Consider the following 17,412-nt stretch of genomic DNA (forward strand, 5'->3'; position numbering starts at 1 on the left):
GCGCTGCCCGAATCTGCCGGGGCTCCTCGCCCCGTTCCCCGCCGTGGCCCCGGGGCTGCCGGTGCAGCTGCGCGGTTCCGTGGTGCCACATCCCCGGTGCCGCCCGTGCCGGTGCTTCCGTCCCTCACGGGGACGCCGCGGGCTCCGAAGCTGCTGCGGGGCGGGGGTCGCTGGGACGGGTCCGTGCCTGTCCCCGGTGCCTGTCCCCGGTGCCGCGGCCATCACGGCGGTGGCGCGGCGGGGACCTGGCGGGGCCCCACGCTGCCACCGGCCAGAGGCTGCCGCGCGCCCGCTCCCGCCCGCTCCCCCCCGTAATCTCATTACCGCTGGACGTCCCCTTCTTCCTCCCGCTTCCCCCCAAACCCGCTGGCAAACTGGAGGGACAGTCAGCTCCTCTCTGGCTGCTGGGTTAATTCTGGGCTAATTAGATGAACCAGCCCAGATTGGATTACTTTAGCCTGCATTTGGTCCTCCAGTCCTTGGCTTGCGGCTCCCGGGGGAGCTGCTGGCGCCTCCTGCCTCAATCAGACACTTCTTAACCGCATGAAACACTCCCGGTGCCCCCCGCCGCCCGCCCGCCGCGGGCGCCGGCACCCGGACGGGGTGCGCGGGGTGAGGCGGCAGCAGCCGGTGGGCGCGGTGCCCACCCCGGCCCGGCTGGCACGCCGGGAGCGCTGGCATGAGGATGGATGGGGATGGGATGGGGCCGGGATGGGACCGCTGTGGGGTTGGGATGGGGTCACCGTGGCCGCGGATGGACCCGACGGCCGAGTCGCCCGCTCGGACGTCACGGTGGTGGCCCTCGGCGTCTGCGCGGTGTCCTCGGGGAGGAGCCGGGTGCCACATGGGTGCGTGGGCGGCTGCACGGTGACGCCAACAGCGGCTGCTGGGGGGCTGCTCCCCCCGGGCACCGCCAGGCTGCGGCCCCTGGGGCAGGGGACAGGGGGGACTGCGGGTCCGGACTCGGGGTGTGGCACGGGCCACCCCCTCAAACCCTCTGGGGACCCCAGCTCCGTGGGGCAGAAGGGCTGGGGGGCACAGTGTGGCCTGGGGATGCAGAGGATGCGGAGCGGGAGCTGAGAGCCCCCGGGCTTTCGGAGGGGGATGAGGGATGGACAGGGGACAGAAGGGGTGCTGGGGAGTGGGGGGCACACACAGCACCCCCCTCCCCGCTCGGGCTGCAGGAGAGGCAGCTCCAGCCCCTCTGGTCAGCGGGAGCAGTGCCCAGGAGCCACAGGACACATGGCTGGGCACACTGGGTGCCCTCAGGGTAGTCCACCCTCACCTCCCCACGGTTCAACACCAGCCGGGGGTTTTTGGGGGGGTCTGCCTGCCTGGGGGCCGTCCTAGTGGGCTGGTGCCCGTCGGGGGGCCACAGCGTGCCGGTGGCTGGTGGCCGCTGACAGCCACGTCGCTCAGCGCCTCGTTATCGAAGGTTAATTGGATTTTGCAGATGCACTCGGTGCATTAGGCAGGAGCTCAGTCCATGAGCACCAAGCCCTCGCTGCCCTGTAGGGACCCCTGCCCACCTCAGAGAGATTAATAGCGGACCCCTATCCCTTCTGCCCGATCTAATAGGGAGCTCTGTCCACCCTGGGAATCCCCTGGCTTCCCTGGAGGGTCCCTGTACAGCTGATGGGATGGAGGGGGAGCTAACGCTGCTGCCCTGCGCCACTGCGGCCATGAGTGTGTCCAGCCTCAGCCCCAGCGAGGGCTCCGGCCGGGAAAGCTCCCGGCAGCGCTTCCCAGAAGGAGCCGCCCCGGCCGTGCCGCGGAAATGGAGCTGAATATCTGAGCAGGGCTGAGCTAAAAGCCTCGGCCCCGCAGCCCCGCGCAGCCCCGGCGGCTCCTGCCATCAATTATTAACGGCGAGATGGATCCGCGGCCTCGCCTGGCGGGGGCGGCTCCGGGAGTACCGGCTGCCCGGGACCCCAGCCCCGGGACGGGCTCTCCGCCCTCGGTCCCGCGGGGCCCAGAGCCACCCGCAGAGCCGGGACTCGCGGTGCCGTGGCCGGGTCCGGTGCCGGTTCTCAGAAAGCGATGCTGCCCCGCCGTGGGGCCGCGCTGGCCCCGCTGTGACCCCCGCCCCTCCCCGGATGGCTCCTGGCAGGTACAGATGGGACCGGACCCTCCCCAGCCGGGGGTCACCGGCCCCGCCGCGCTCTCGCCTCCCCGGAGGCGCGGGCAGGGAATGGGCGGGCGGCGGGGCGGGGGCCGGCCCGGAGCCTCTGCCCGCCGGCACCGGGAGCGGCTCGTGTTGGTCCCGGGGCTCGGCCACACACTGGGACGAGGGGCTGGCACCGGGGTCACCGGGGCTCGGTGCTGAGACGCTCCGGTGGGGCAGCGGGGACAGCGTGGCTGGGCTGGGGACACTGAGGGAGCTGAGGAGTGCAGTAAGCGCTGTGACCCCTATCCGGACCGGGATCATGATCAGGACCACGACAATACCGGGACCCATCCAGGAGCCCCAAACCCGCCCGGTCCCTGGCCGTGGCAGCCGGTGCGGAGCCGGTGCCGGAGCAGGGCTGGCAGCGCGGCTGTGTGCCAGGAGCTCCATGCTGCCATGGTGGGTGCCAGCCCCTGCTCGGGGGTCCCGCCGTGCTCCTCTGCCCGCTCCCACTCCCTGGCACGGACCAGCCTTCCCCGCCGTCCGGTCTGAGCTCCGGGGGAGTGGCACAGTCCGTGAGGAGCCGTGGGGGGCTCTGAGGGGCCGTGGGGAACTCGGCTCGGCTCCGCATTAGCGCGGCCGCTGCTTCCCCTGAGCCAAACCTACATTAGCGTGGCTCCGGCTGAGCCGGGTGGGGCCGCGGGCTGCTCCGCTGGTACCCCAAAGTGCCAGCACCTCGACACCCCAAACTGCAGCACCCCAAACTGAAGGACCCCGGCACCCGACACCCCGAACTGCCAGCACTTCAACCCTGCCAGCACCCCAGCACCGTACACCCCAAATATCAGCACCAACAGCAGCGCAACACCTCAAACAGTACCACGCTGGTACCCCAGCGACACCCCAGCACCCCAACCCTGCCCGAACCCCGGCACCCCGAAGTGTCCCGGCACCCCGAACTGCCGGGGCAAACACCCCGACCCTGCCAGTGCCGCTGCATCCCTGAGCCCGGCCCTGCCCTCGCCGCCGCCGTTCACGCTGTGCTCCCGTCGGGACACCCCGGTGTCCCTTCCGGAATCCTCACAGACCCCCTGAGCCCCCCCAGATCTCCCGCACCTCACGGACCCCCCTAAACCACCCACCCTGAGTCCCCCGCGTGTACCCTGCGCCCCACACGGATTCCTCGTCCCCTTCGTGCCCCCTCGCAGCCTCCAGACCCCACAGATCCCCTCAGATCCTCTCAGATCCCCTCAAACCCCCTCAGACCTCCTCGGACCCCCTCAGATCCCCTCAGGCCCCCTCATATCCCCTCAAACCCCCTCAGATCCCCTCAGACCCCTTCAGATCCCCTCAGATCCCCTCAGACCCCCTCAAATTCTCTCAGGCCTCCTCAGATCCCCTCAGGCCCCCTCAAACCCCCTCAGGCCCCGGTTCCCCGGTTCCCTCCCGTACGCCCCGCACTCCCGCTGCCCCCCCCGCCCCTCCCGTTCCCCCGCGTTGCTCTGCTGCCCTCTAGCGGCGTTCCGCAGCAGCACGCGCACGCACAGAACTGTCTGATTGGCGACCACTGCTGTCCGTCAAGAGGGCGCCCTCTCGCTATTGGCCAGTGCCGGGAACGCCTTCCCCTAAACACGGCGGGTCCGGTGGCGGCGGCTCGCGGCGGGTCCCCCTCACGGACGAGGTCGGGGAGTCTCGGGATCCCGAGCCTCTCCCCGTGGGTCTCGGGGAAGGATCAGCACAGGGCCGAGCTTGCGCTGCCCGCCGCGACTCCAGACTCGCGGGGCACGCTAGGAGTTGTAGTCCCGCCGCTCGCCGCGGCCCCGCCCCGAACACGGAAGTGCGCGAGGCCACAGGCGGAGGCGGCTCTAAGATGGCGTCGCCTCCTCAGGGGGGCCCGATGGCCATCGCCATGCGGCTGCGGAACCAGCTCCAGGCCGTCTACAAGATGGACCCGCTGCGGAATGAGGCGAGCGGCCGTGCCGGGAGGGCGGGAGGCACCGGGAGGAGGCGGTGGCGGCGACACCGGGGGCCAGCTCGGGAGGGGACGGGAGGTGCCGCGGCGGCGCCGCTGGGGGGCGCTGTGAGACCGAGGGGCGGTGCGGGGGGCGGGGCCTGGAGAAGGGGGCGTGGTCAAAGGATCGGGGCAGGCACTGGGCTGGGGGTGTCCCCGGACCCCCAAAATCCCATTTTCTGATATAATAAGGCAAAACAAGGTATCCAACATCCTTCAAATCCCCTTTTATAGCGTAATAGTGGAATACAGCGAGGTCAGTCATGTTTTCTAGCATGTTAAGGCAATGCAGGGGGTGCAGCACCCCAAAATCCCGTGTTTTGCCATAATAATGGAAGATAGGAGGTACAGCGCCCCTAGATCCTATTTTCTGGTATAATAAGACCAAACAGGAGGCATTCTTCCCCAGTATCCCGTTTTCTGGTGTATTAAGTTAAGATAATGAGGCCAGCCTCTCAAAATCCCATTTTCTGGTGTAATAATGGAAGACAGGGGGCAATCCCTACAAAATCCCGCTTTCTGACATATTTTAGTAAGACGAAGGTGTCCAGCTCCTCAGAATCTGTTTTCTGGCATATTAAAGCAAAACAAGAGGTGCAATTCCCCAAAATTCGATTTTTTAGCATATTAAGAGAATGGCAGGAGAAGCTCCTTGGACAAAGGGGTTCCAGGTGAAGGATGACAGGGCTCTCAGGGGTCTTCAGGTGACAGGTGAGGGTGGTCTTAGCGTGCTCCAGGTGCCAGTTCTGTGTCCCCCCCCCCAGGAGGAGGTGAAGGTGAAGATGAAGGAGCTGAACGAGCACATCGTGTGTTTCCTGTGCGCCGGCTACTTCATCGACGCCACCACCATCACCGAGTGCCTGCACACCTGTGAGTGTCCCCACCTGCCTGGGGGGGCTCTGGGGGTGCAGTGCCACCCCTCCCACACCTGTCCTTGTCCCCCCACACCTGTCCTTGTCCCCAGTCTGCAAGAGCTGCATCGTGAAGTACCTGCAGACCAGCAAGTACTGCCCCATGTGCAACACCAAGATCCACGAGACGCAGCCGCTGCTCAACCTCAAACTGGACAGGGTCATGCAGGACATCGTCTACAAGCTGGTGCCAGGCCTGCAGCACAGTAAGGGGACACAGGGGACACGGGGGGGCTCAGGAGACATGGCATGCAGCACAGTATGGGGGACATGGGGACAGGAATGGGGTATGGACAGGGAGAGAAAAGGGGATGAGGACATGGTAGGAGGGAGGGAGGACAGCCAGGCAGTGTCCTCAGGGCCCAGGTGTGTCCCTGAGCCACTTGTCCCCTGCAGGTGAGGAGAAGCGGATCCGTGAGTTCTACCAGTCCCGAGGCCTTGACCGGGTGACGCAGCCCAGCGGTGACGGTGGGACAGGGGGGCACGGGGGGGGGGGGCACAGGGGGCAGCCAGCTGCAGTGCTGGGGGTGTCAGGGACACAGGGGGCTGACGGTGCCACCTGTGTCCCCAGACACGGTGGGGGGTGACCCCATGGGGCTCCCCTACAGCACCTTTGACCACTCGCGCGCTCACTATTTCCGCTACGACGAGCACGTCTCGCTCTGCCTGGAGAAACTGAGGTGAGTCTGGGGGCTGCAGCCCCTCAGTGGGGTGGGGAGGGGACACAGGGGACACTGGGCATGGCCCCCAACCCTTGAGACCCTGGACACGTGTCCCTTTCTCTCTCTGCCACAGCTCCAGCAAGGACAAGAGCAAGGCCATGCTGCAGGTAAGTGGGGATCCCTGCAGACCCCAGCCCTGTCACCCTGTCACTGCCAGGGGCGTGTGGGGTCCCTGGAGACCCCCACAGCCCCCAACCCTCTCTGCCCCCCACAGCAGAAATACGTGAGGTGCTCGGTGAGGGCACAGATCCGACACCTGCGGAGGGTCCTGTGCCACCGCCTGGGGCTGTCCCTGCAGCACGTGAGTGGGGGTCCTGGGGTGGGGTCCCAGCCCCCAGGGGTGTCCTGGCCCCCCTGATGCAGCCCCCATGTGCAGGTGCAGATCCTGTTTGACAACGAGCCCCTCCCCGACCACATGACAATGAAGCAGCTCTGGCTCTCACGCTGGTTTGGCAAGGTGTGCACCCATCATAAGGGATGGCAGCCTCTGATTTTGGGGTTCACCCCGTGGGGGGGTGGTGGGGTGACCCTCTGGGGGTGCTTTGGGGCAGTGTGGGGTTGGGGGATTGAGGATCTTTAATTTTGGTGACTGCAGTGGTGATTTGGGGGGTCCCTGGCCCCTGCATGGGTCAGGCAATGGGGGGTCCCCAAAAGGGTTGGCCAAGTTTGGGGTGCAGCCCCAGGGGAGTGCCTGGGCTGGGATTGGGGTTCCTGTACCAGGGGACATCTGGGCTGGGGTTTGGGGTCTCCGTCCCAGTGGGATCTTGGGCTGGGGTTTGGGGTCATGGGCTGGGGGGTCCCTATCTGGGGGGATTCCCTGGGTTGGGTCTGGGGTCATGGGCTGGGATAGGGGGGTCCCTGCCCTGGGGGCAGTCCCTGGGCTGGGATCTGGGGTCTCTGCCCCAAGGGGGGGGTCCTTAGCTGGAATCCCCCAGCCCTGACCCCCCCCTTGCCCCACAGCCTGCGCCCCTCCTGCTGCACTACAGCATCAAGGACAAGAGGAGGTAGGGGCAGGGGGTGGGCACTGCCCCCCAGTGCAGCCCTGCTCCTGCCCCCCACCCCCATAACTTATACCCCTCTTCGAATTTATTTTTGGAATAAAATTGTGGAAAAGCCCCCTTGAGTCCCTGCTTTGTCTGGGGGGGACTGGGGGGTCTCAGGAGGGTCCCCTCTGCTCCAGCAGCTCTGGGGGCTGCACTGGGGACTCAGTGACCCCCGGATGGGCTGCACCCATGGGGGGCTGAGTCCTGGGGTGCACTGAGGGCAGTGGGGCTGTGCAGCCCCCCCATCCCCATTCCCCACCGTGCCGGGGGGGTCTCGTAGCCCCCCAGCCCCGCACAGCGATCCCGACACCGATCCCGTCACATCCCGGTCCCGTCACGGCTGCCGGCCGCGTGTCCGGCCCCACATAATGAGTTTAATAAAGCCATCGGCCCTTTGATTGCCGGGGGAGCCCGCGCCGCCCTAATTAGCCCGAGCCGATATTCCGCCATCTGGATCCTCCCGCGGCACCGCGGGCGCAGCTGCGGGCGGGGGGTCCCTGGGGTGCGGCCGGGACCCAGGGCCGCGGGCGGAACAGGTGCCGGATCCCGGTAATCCCGGTGATCCCGGGAACGCGGCTCCGGAGGGCTCAGAGCCCCTCGGTGCTGCCCCCGCTCCGTGTCCCGGTACGGCGGTGGCGGTGGCGGGCTCTGCCGGGCGGCTCTCGGGGATCTCCCCTCCATCCTCGTCCCCGAACCGGGTGTCCCATCCTGTGCTGGGCACGGTCCCGGGCCCACCGGGATGGATGTGGCACCGGGTGCGCCATGGCCCGTCCTTCATCCCCGCCCCGCGCCGGAACCCCCGCACCGCCGCCGCCGCCGCCGGGGGATCCGGTTACGGCCCGGCCCGGCCCAGCTGTCGGCCATCGCTCACCGGGCAGGGGGCGGCCGGGCTCGCCTGCCCAAAGCCCCCCAAGGACGAGGGGAAACGCGGGGGCTGCGAGGCCATCCGGGAGTGGGGATCCCAAATGGAGCTGGGTGGGCAGAATGGGGGCTCCAAATGAGGCGGTGGGTGCAGGACTGGGGTCCCAGCCGGAGAGGGAGGGCTGGAATTATGGAATGGGGGTCCCAAATAGGACTGGAGGAGCAGGATGGGAGGTTCAGTAGGGCTTGGGGTACAAGGTGGGAGTCCAGAGAAGGGATAAAGGGTTTGGGATGCAGGATGAGTGTCCCCAAAAAGGCTGGAGGTGTGGTGCAGCAGGATGGGTGTTCTAAACGGGGCCACAGGGATTGGGGTGCATGACTGGGGTCCCAGCCGAGGCTGGAAGGGTGGGGGTGCAGGATGGGGGTACCAAATAGGATCAGAAGGATGGGTGGGAGATCCTAAATCGGGACGCAGGGCAGGAGGTGTGGGACAGAGATCCCAACTGGCACCAGAGGGCTGTGGGTGCAGTATGGAGGAGTGGAGGAGCAGGATGGGGATCCCAAATAGGGCTGGAGGAGTGGAGGAGCAGGATGGGGATCCCAAACAGGGCTGGAGGGCCGGGGGTGCAGGACGGGGATCCAACGGGGGCTGCCTGTGGGGGAGTGGGCGTGTAGGTGGATGGATGGACGGAGGGACAGATGGATGGACGGACGGATGGCGGGGGCTGTCCCTGTGTCTGTCAGCAGCCGCTCTGGCAGCCAGTTACAGACGGCAGAGCAGGAAGCCCCCCGGAGCCCCCCACCAGCCCTGCACCCCCTCCCTTATCAGCGGCGGCCCCGGAGGAGCCTAATTCAAACCAACTGCGGGGCTGACGTTGGTAAATGAGCCCCCCGCCCACGGCCTGGCCCCAGCGCCCACGGGGGCTGCCCCGGCGAGGGAGGGGGGCACACGGGGGCCGGGGGAGCCGGCGGGGCAGGGGCAGGTACCGGGGGGATGTTCCCGTACCCCGGGGCGCGGTGCAGCTGACAGCACTTTGATGTCCCCCCGGCCCGTCATGCTCCGAGGGGGTTAATGGCCCCCGGCTCCAGCCCGGCAGAGAGGGAAACCTGAGCCCCCAGCCCCCTGTCCTGAACCTGGGGGGCTGGCGGGGGTCCCCAGCTCTGCCCGACAGGATTTGGGCATGGATGACCCATGTGACATGGGGACGGGACCCTTCAGAGCTCCTTGGAGTCCCTCTGGGGATGGTGGCAGCCCCAGCCTGGAGGGTGCCAGGGCTCGGATGGGGGTGATGGGTGAAGGGACCCACCCATGATGTCGCAGGGATGTGCCAGGGGGCTGCAGGAGCATTACTGGGGGTCTGGGGGCCCTCCTGTGCCTTGTGGGGGGCACTGGGGGCACAGCACAGCCCGGGGAGGGGGGCACAGCATCACCCCTCGCTCCCTGCCATGTCCCCAAGCATTACCCCTTCCAACTCCACACCCCCCACCCCTAACTGGGCCCCCTCCAAAGCCCCCAAAATCCACCAGCTCCATGGTCCCTCTGACCCCCTGCCCTGGGGATGGGCACAGACAGGGGACCCCGGGATGCTGTGCCCCCCTCGGCTGCACCGTGCCCGCCGTGCCCCGCCAGCACCGGCTCCGAGCAGCCGTGACAGCGACAGACGAGCCCTGACACCCTCACACCCCATGGCCGGGTGAGGGGCCATGCCCGGCCCCCTGGAACGGGGTGGGCACTGCCATGGGCCGGGTGGGCACCGTGGGGACACGTGTGACACGGTGTTGTCCCGCATCCTGACCTCCCACCGCAGGGCAGCACACAGCCACCCATCTCTGTGGTGCCCATCCCATGCCATCCCCTCCATGCCCACGCTGCTGTCACGACACGAAAGAGCTGTCAGGACAGGACTGAGCCGCCGCCTCAGCGCTGGGACGTTCCCCGTAACCAAGCGCCCGGGATGAGGCTGATGAGAAAAACCCAAACTCAATTTAATTCCTGTCACCGCCTGAGCGGCTCCAAATGACGCCGGGGGGCTCTGACGGGCCCACGCTGAGCCCCCCCAAGCCCAGCCCACCCCCGCTGCCCCCCCCCCCCCGTTTCCTGAGGTGCCGTTTCCTGAGGATATGGGCACCGGCACTGGCACCGGGATGCCCGCCGGCCTGGGAAGGGGGGCACCTTCCTGCGGACAGAGGGGTCACGGCGGGGCCTGGGAAAGCGCCGCCCCCGGGACCCCAACACCGCCGCAGCCTCCCGGGGGACCCCCGGGACTGCTCGGGGCAGCCGCCATGGGGATGGAGCACTGGTGGCACCGAGCCGTGGCACCGGCATCCCCGGGAGCCTGGAGGCGCAGTCCCGGGGCTGGCAGGGCGAGTGTCACCGGTGAAAGGGGCACCGGCAGCCCCGGTTGGCACCGGGTGGGGCCGTGGGAGCGGGCTCGAGGCACCTCTCCGCGTCTCCGGGGTTATTTTGGCACCGGGTTATTTTCAAGGCACCTCTCTCCGCGTCTCCCGGGTTATTTTGGCCGCCGCAGTTCCCTCCGAGCCTTTGTGCGGCGGCCGCAGCCCCCCCGCGCCCCCCGGCCTGCCCGCACGGGCGGGAGCGACCCCCGGTACGGCACGGCCCGGACGGGCGGCGGGGGAGAGCGGGAGGGGGCGCCGGTACCGGGGGGTCTGCCACGGGCTGGGTTGGGACAGGGATGGGATGTGGGATAGGGGATATGGGATGGGGGATATGGGATCAGATATGGGATGGGATATGGGATGTGGGATATGGGATGTGGGATGTGGGATATGGGACTGGGATGGGATAGGGGATGGGATATGGGATAAGATAAGGGATGGGACATTGGATGGGATATGGGATGTGGCACAGGATGGGATATGGGGTGGGATAAGGGATGGGATATGGATGAAATATGGGATACGGGACATGGGATGGGATAAGGGACATGGGATGGAACAAGGGATGGGACATGGGATGGGATAAGGGATATAGGATAGGGTGTAGGATGGGACATGGGGTGGGATATGGGACAGGATATGGGATGGGATATGGGATGGGACATGGGATGGGACATGGAATGGGACACGAGGTGGGACATGGGATGGGAAATGGGACATGGGATGGGATATGGGACATGGGATATGGCATGGAGTGCACAGGGGACGCGCACATGGGGTACAGGTGGGCACAGAGGGCAGGTGTGGGTGCCCTCGGGGGGTGCCAGCTTTCTCCCAAGGGTCCGTGCTTTGGGTGCTGCTGCCCTGACGTGGATGCTGGGGCCGTGGTGTGGGTGCCATGGCAAGGGTGCCACGGTGCCAGTGCCACCCCCTGGTGTGGGTCCCAGTGCTGTGGTGTGGGTGCCATGGCAAGGGTGCCACGGTGCCAGTGCCACCCCCTGGTGTGGGTCCCAGTGCTGTGGTGTGGGTCCTGAAGCCACAACGTGTGTCCCAATGCCACGATGTGGGTGTCAGAGCCGTGCCGCGGATCCCAATGCCATGATGTGGGTCCTGGTGCCACAAAATAGGTGCCAGTGCCACAGTGTGGGTGTCACTGCCATGGTGTGAGTTCCAATGCCATGGCGTGGGTGCCAGAGCCACGGTGTTGGTGTCAGAGCCATGGTTTGGGTGTCAGTGCCACAGTGTGGGTTCCAATTCCATGGTGTGGGTGCCAATGCCACGGCGTGGGTGTCAGAGCCACAGTGTGCATTCCAGTGCCACCGTGGGGTCCCCAGTGCCCCGTGTGTCCCAGTGAGGTGGCACTCACCATCCCTGCATTGTTCCACCCTTTGAAGTCAGTGTTTCCTGGCGGCTTTGTCCCGGCCCGTCTGTGCCGGTGCTTCCCAGCCCTAAATCACCCAGCACGGGGCTTTGGTGCCCGTGTGCCCACGGCCACAGCCTGGCAAGGGGCTCCACCTTCACTTGGGACCTGCCAGGGCAGGGCAAGGGCTCACTGAAGCCCCGTGGCACCGTCAGGATGGACATCACAGTGGTCCCTTCCCCGTGGTCCCGATGGTATAACGGGATGTGGACAGCCTCGAGTTTAGGATTTGGGGCAAATCACAGCAAGATTGAAAGAGCCCAGGACAGCCCAGCCCATGTGCCAGGGTCTGGGACGGTCCCTCCGCTCCTGCCTGGCTGCCCCCAGCGCCCCGAGGTTTCCGTCCGGGCCCAGCGCTGCCGGCACGGCCGTTCCCTCCGCTATTCCCAGCATTTCCTGGGGTTTATTGTCTTCCCCTCCCTGTCCCACCTTCCTCGCAGGAAACCCTTGGTCCCACGGGGCCGGCGGCTCCGTTACCAGCAGGACGGCGCTCCCGGCCCCCTCCCCACTGGCCGGGATACAACCGGAGCCCCAAACCCTGCTCAGATCCCGGTACCGGGAGTCCCACGCAGGTCTGAGCCTCCATCACGGCCGTGCCGGTGTCGATATTGGGGTCTCACAGCGGAGAAGAGGCCGGGGACGGTCCCCAGAGCCTGGCGGGGCGTGTTCTGCCACGGCTGTCGCCCAGCAGTCCCCTGATCCCTAAAACAATTTGGGCGCGTTATTTATTGCAAGGCCGCGTCTCCGTCTGCCGGATAATTGCATGCGATCCGGGCAGGAGGGGCCGTGCCGCCATCATCCCGCGGCTCCGGCGGAGGCACCGGGGCTGGAGAGGAGCGGGGGAGCCCTGCAGGACAAGGGGGTGCCCCTGGAGGGGTGAACCGGGCTGTGCTCCCTCCCCATCCCCGTCTCATCCCATCCCCATCCCCATCTCATCCCATCCTCATCCTCATCCATCCTCCCGCTCTTCCCGCACCCCCCGGACCCCCCCCCGGGGCCTCGGGCGGCAAATTCCAAAGGGCACCCGGGAAGATTAATGGCGGGGCCGGGGCCGGGGCCGGGGCCGGGCCGGCCGGTAACCGGATCGCCCCGCGGGAGCCGGAATGCGCCGCCGCTGACCCCGCCGTGCCCGCCCCGCCGCGAGGGTCACCGCGGGCACCGCGCAGGGGACATCCCGCTGTCCCCAAACCCGCTGGGGCTCTGTCCCCGCATCCCCAAACACAGAGGCACGGCCTGGGGACACACAGGGACAGGCGCCGAGGTCTCTGGGATGGGGTGACACGGCCATCACGGGATGGGCGCCATGTGCCACATCCCGAGGATGCCGCATGCCACCTCCCTGCCCACATCAAGACGGGCACCAGGGGCTCCGTGTCCCTCTTCTCGGCCCATCCTCGGGGAAGCAGGGACCCCTCTCCAGCCCCCCGGGAATGGGGACGCCCGGTGCTGCCGCGGGACATGCGGGGGCTGCCGGCGGCGGGCGCGGAGCAGCTGTCGGGTCTAAAGTTACGGTGGCGGCTGGGGGCGGGGAGCGGGGCCCGGACAGGGACAGGGTCCCAGTGGGGGTGTCCTCGCTCGGGGTCCCCCTGTTGTCCCACCCCGAGTGTCCCGCGGGGCGCAGGGCCGGACCCGCCAGGCGGGGAGGATGCAGGACAGACCGACAGACCGGGGCTAAGAATAGCGCTGGGGTGGGAGGAGGAGGAAGGATGGGGCTTCCTCTGCGACGCCTCTTCTTCCTCCTACCCGGCACGTGTGACACGGGGACACTCCGAGTGCCACCTGCCCCCCCCGTGCTCTGTCCCAGTGTGACAGCCCGTGCTGCTGGCGGTGTCCCCTGCAGCACCCACCGTGCCCGCGGCCCCTGCGAGCGCCACTCCCGCCGTCCCCCGCCGCTGTCAGGCCCCATCACCGCTGTCACCCCCCCGCCGCCGCCGCCGCGTTTCGTTGCACTTCGCTTTTTAATTAACCTCGGGGCGCTGCCTCGCCGGGGTTAATGGCAGCGGTGACCCGCGCGGCCATCGATCCCCCGGGCCCCGCTCGCAGCCACGTTCGGGCCCCCTCGGGGTCCTGCGGGATGACAGGGGCGTGTGTCCCCCCCTCCCCTTCAATGCCACGCATGGCAGAGTCCCGCAGGGTGCCCCCACTTTGCTGCCACGCATTGCTCCAGGTGTCCCCAACCAGCTTTAGGGGTGCTCCTTGGTGCCACGTCCTCACTGGGGACCCCCTCCCGGCCATTTTTGGCCCCGTGGCCGCGCCAAAAGCGGGGTCCCCCCCCTCCTGCAGCCCCCTCCCAGCTCAGGTGCCCCTGTCACCCCTCCGCGCTTTAATCCGGGGCTCGTTCATCTTGGGCGGGGGCCGGGCTGTCAACGCCCAGACGGGCCATTTCCGAGCCGAGTCCCCCGCGCTCGGCCCTAATTGAATCCTCATGGCCCCGCCGCCGCCCCGGCCCCGCCGCGGCACCCGCCACCGTCCCGCTGCCTGCGGCAGGGCTCTGAGGGTCCCGGTGCCACGGAGGCACCGACCGGAGGAGCCCCCCACTCTCCCCGGTTGCTGCCCCCTCTCCCCCGGTACAGAGATCGGTGAGCAGCTCTGGGATCCCACGCCCCCCCAGAGCCGCAGGTCAATCCTGGGCGGACCCCACCCCACGGGGGTCGCAGCGGGTCCCTGTGCCGGGGCAGGGATGGGAGCGCCCCCCATGCGGGCCGTGCCGTGCCGTGCGGGGGTCAGGGGCCGTGGGGGCGGCAGCGCGGCGGGGGGGCAGCGGCGTTTGCTGCAGCCGCAGCTTTGAAATGCAAACCCCCCCCCCCGCCCACGGCCCATTTGGCCGGAGTTTGGCCCAGGCACAAATGGAGGCCCCGGAGCGAGCAGGGGATGTCGGGGGGGTGCGGCAGCTGGGGCCGGTCCCTGGCGCTGATGGCTCCACGTGTGTGTGCCCTGCACACGCGTGTGGCGGCTCTGGTGTGTCCGTGAGCGCTCCACGCACACCTGGACACAGCTGCACTCACCTGCACACGGCCCTGCACACCTGCACACAGCTGTGCCCGCACACACGGCTGCGAGGAGCCCGCTGGCCACACAGAGACACGGGTGGAGGCGTGTGCAGGGCCCTGTGTGTCCCTAGTCCTGCACTGTCCCCATGTCCATATCCCCATCCTATCCTATCCTATCCTATCCTATCCTATCCTATCCTATCCTATCCTATCCTATCCTATCCTATCCTATCCTATCCTATCCCATCCCCATCCCCATCCCCATCCCCATCTCTCTCCCCATCCCCATCGCGATCCTATCGTATCCCATCCCATCCCATCCCACCCTCATCCCATCCCATCCCATCCCATCCCATCCCATCCCACCCCATCCCATCTCTTCCCCATCCCACCCTCATCCCATCCCATCCCCATCGATCCCATCCCACCCCATAGATCCAATCCCCATCCCATGGATCCCATCCCACCCCATTCCCCCTCACTCCCCCCATTCCCTGCTTGTGCTCAGACCCGCGGGGCTCGGGGGCGATGCCGCTCCCGTTAATGAATCGGTGATTTGCCAACAGCCCCAGGGAGGGATCCCCGTCTCCCCTGGCACTCCCGGCACATCCACCCCCATTCACCGGAGCCAGGTGTAATCCCATTATTCCCGGCTCCGCCGAGCTCGCAGCCCGGCGCAGGGTCAGGATTTATTGCCGGTAATTGCCGGGGTCCCGTCCCCCGGCGCGGGGGGGCTCCCGGCACCCCCCCGCCGCTGCCGCCGCTGCTCACGCTTTAATTCCGCACCGAGCTGTTCCCTTATTAAAGGAAAATTCATTTGCCAGCGATTTCCATGTGCCGGGGCCGCGCGGGGCCGGGGCCCTAATCGCGTTACGGAGCGCTGCGGCGCAATATTGGGATGGAGCCGATAAATAATGGATCAGGGCGGCGCGGAGCGGGGGAGGCGCGTTCCGGGGGCGCCGCACCCCGAATTGTGTCACCCTCGGTGCTGCGCTGGCACCCCCAGCACCCTGATCGTGACACCCCGCTTCCAGAGCCCTGGCACCCCTGCACTCTGCTCCTGACACCCCAGAGCCCTGGCACTCCCATCACCCTGCTCCTGACATCTTGCTCCTGGCACTCCCAGCACCCCAGCACGCCGCTACCGGAGCTCTGGCACCCCCAGCACCACGCTCCTGACACCCCGGAGCACTGGCACCCCCAGCACCCTGCCCCTGGCACCCCGGAGCACTGGCACCCCCAGCACCCTGCCCCTGGCACCCTGGAGCACTGGCACCCCCAGCACCCTGCTCCTGACACCCCAGAGCCCTGGCACGCCCATCACCCTGCTCCTGACATCTTGCTCCTGGCACTCCCAGCACCCCAGCACCCCGCTACCGGAGCCCTGGCACCCCCAACACCCAGCCCCTGGCACCCTGGAGCCCTGGCACCCCCAGTACCCCGCTCCTGACACCCCGGAGCACTGGCACCCCCAGCACCCTGCCCCTGGCACCCTGGAGCCCTGGCACCCCCAACACCCTGCCCCTGGCACCCTGGAGCACTGGCACTCCTAGCACCCCGCTCCCGGAGCCCTGACACCCCGTTCTTGGAGCACTGGCACCCCCAGCACCCTGCTCCTGACATCCCGAAGCTCTGGCACCCCAGCACACCGCTCCTGACCCCCCCAGAGCCCTGGCACCCCAGCAACCCAGCACCCCGCTCCTGACCCCCCAGCACCCCCAGCACCCCGCTCCCGGAGCCCTGGCACCCCCAGCACCCCGCTCCCGGAGCCCTGGCACCCCAGCACCCCGTTCCCGGCCCCGGGTGGGGGAATACCGGGAGCTCCCCGTGCTTGGAGCCCCCAAGATTGGGGGTGCTGGGTGGGGAGACACGGCAGCAGCTCCAGCTCCAGCACAAACACCCCCACTGTGCCCCCTCAAACGTGGGGGGCACACAACCGCCCTCACGTGTGCCCACTCGGAACACACACACAGACACACAGAGACGCGTGTGCCCCGGTGCTGCTCATGGCGGGGATGGGACGTGGTCCCAGACCTCCAAGACCCTCCCAGAGAGCCCCAGGGACACCCCCGGGGTGGAGGAGCGGGACAGAGGCGGGGGCTGTCAGTGCCACACCGGGTGCCGTACCCGGGGGTGCCCCCAGGCCCTCGCCGTGGACGTGCCCGTCCCCGTCCCCTCGGGCCGCGGGCCAGCCCCGGGCACTGTCCCGGCTCCGCAGGAAGCTCCCGTGTTCCTGCGAAACCCCCGAGGGCTCGTTTGGCTCCCACCCCGTGGCCTGGTTTGGGGTGAAAAGCGTTTCCCATCCTGTGTTCCCGACAGCCGGAGCCAGCGCTTCCCACAGCGCGGGGAAGCCGGAGGGGTCGGGCAGGGTTGGGGGGCTCAGCACACCCCAAAAACGCCTCAGCGGCCACCTCGGGGCACGAGTGGGGCTCGGGGAGGGAAGGAGGTGCCGGCACCATGAGCTGGGAGCACCCCTGAGCGCAGGGATTCACCCCAAAGCTGCAGAGCGGGGTGGCGATAATGGGGGGCTGATGAAAGGGGGTGAGGGTGACACCCCATCCCTCAGGGTGAGCAGCACTGCCGCGTTCCCGCAGATCCCGAGGTGCCAGACCTCCAGAACCCCCCAGAAACCCCCAGGGGTGGAGAGCGGGACCATCGGCTCCCACATTCCCAGCCCGGGATTCCCGAGATCCCGCAGGAGCCGGAGCGTTCCAGAGGGGTTTGCTCAGCGGGTGGGCGGCCGCAATTCCCATCAACACCAGAACATGGAATCACCCCGAGCTGCGATTTCCCTCTGTGTGTGTGTGTCCCGGGACTCAGACCGCGGGCTCCCCGTAGGGCTGGGACCCCCGGGAAGGGCTGCGACCCCCGGGAAGGGTTGGGGACACCCGGGAAGGGCTGCGACCCCCGGCAAGGGCTGCGACCCCCATTCCCCGCTCACCGGGCGCCC

General features: G+C 67.8%; 1 protein-coding gene across 2 annotated transcripts; it reads left to right on the forward strand.

Annotated features, from left to right (window-relative positions):
* The first annotated feature begins 3,705 nt into the window (after positions 1–3,705).
* PCGF1 (polycomb group ring finger 1) lies at positions 3,706–6,869 on the forward strand. 2 transcript variants are annotated; one of them, XM_074540598.1, is made up of 9 exons: positions 3,706–4,073; positions 4,883–4,988; positions 5,083–5,235; positions 5,426–5,497; positions 5,601–5,709; positions 5,825–5,858; positions 5,969–6,052; positions 6,128–6,208; positions 6,712–6,869. In XM_074540598.1, the coding sequence occupies exons 1-9, from the start codon at positions 3,978–3,980 to the stop codon at positions 6,757–6,759; spliced, it is 783 nt and encodes a 260-aa protein (XP_074396699.1). In that variant the 5' UTR covers positions 3,706–3,977; the 3' UTR covers positions 6,760–6,869. The 2 variants fall into 2 exon arrangements, with proteins under 2 accessions (XP_074396699.1, XP_074396698.1); XM_074540597.1 differs by having other exon boundaries at positions 3,707–4,073; positions 5,966–6,052.
* The last annotated feature ends 10,543 nt before the right edge of the window (positions 6,870–17,412 follow it).

Source organism: Zonotrichia albicollis, chromosome 5 (assembly GCF_047830755.1).
Source record: "Zonotrichia albicollis isolate bZonAlb1 chromosome 5, bZonAlb1.hap1, whole genome shotgun sequence".
Taxonomy (NCBI): Eukaryota; Metazoa; Chordata; class Aves; order Passeriformes; family Passerellidae; genus Zonotrichia; species Zonotrichia albicollis.

Coding starts and splice junctions, on each gene's coding strand:
- PCGF1 (XM_074540597.1), top strand. CDS start 3,978: ATGGCGTCGCCTCCTCAGGGGGGCCCGATGGCCATCGCCATGCGGCTG. Junction 5,236..5,425: donor GGTGCCAGGCCTGCAGCACA/GTAAGGGGACAC, acceptor TGTCCCCTGCAG/GTGAGGAGAAGCGGATCCGT. Junction 6,053..6,127: donor TGGGGCTGTCCCTGCAGCAC/GTGAGTGGGGGT, acceptor CCCCATGTGCAG/GTGCAGATCCTGTTTGACAA.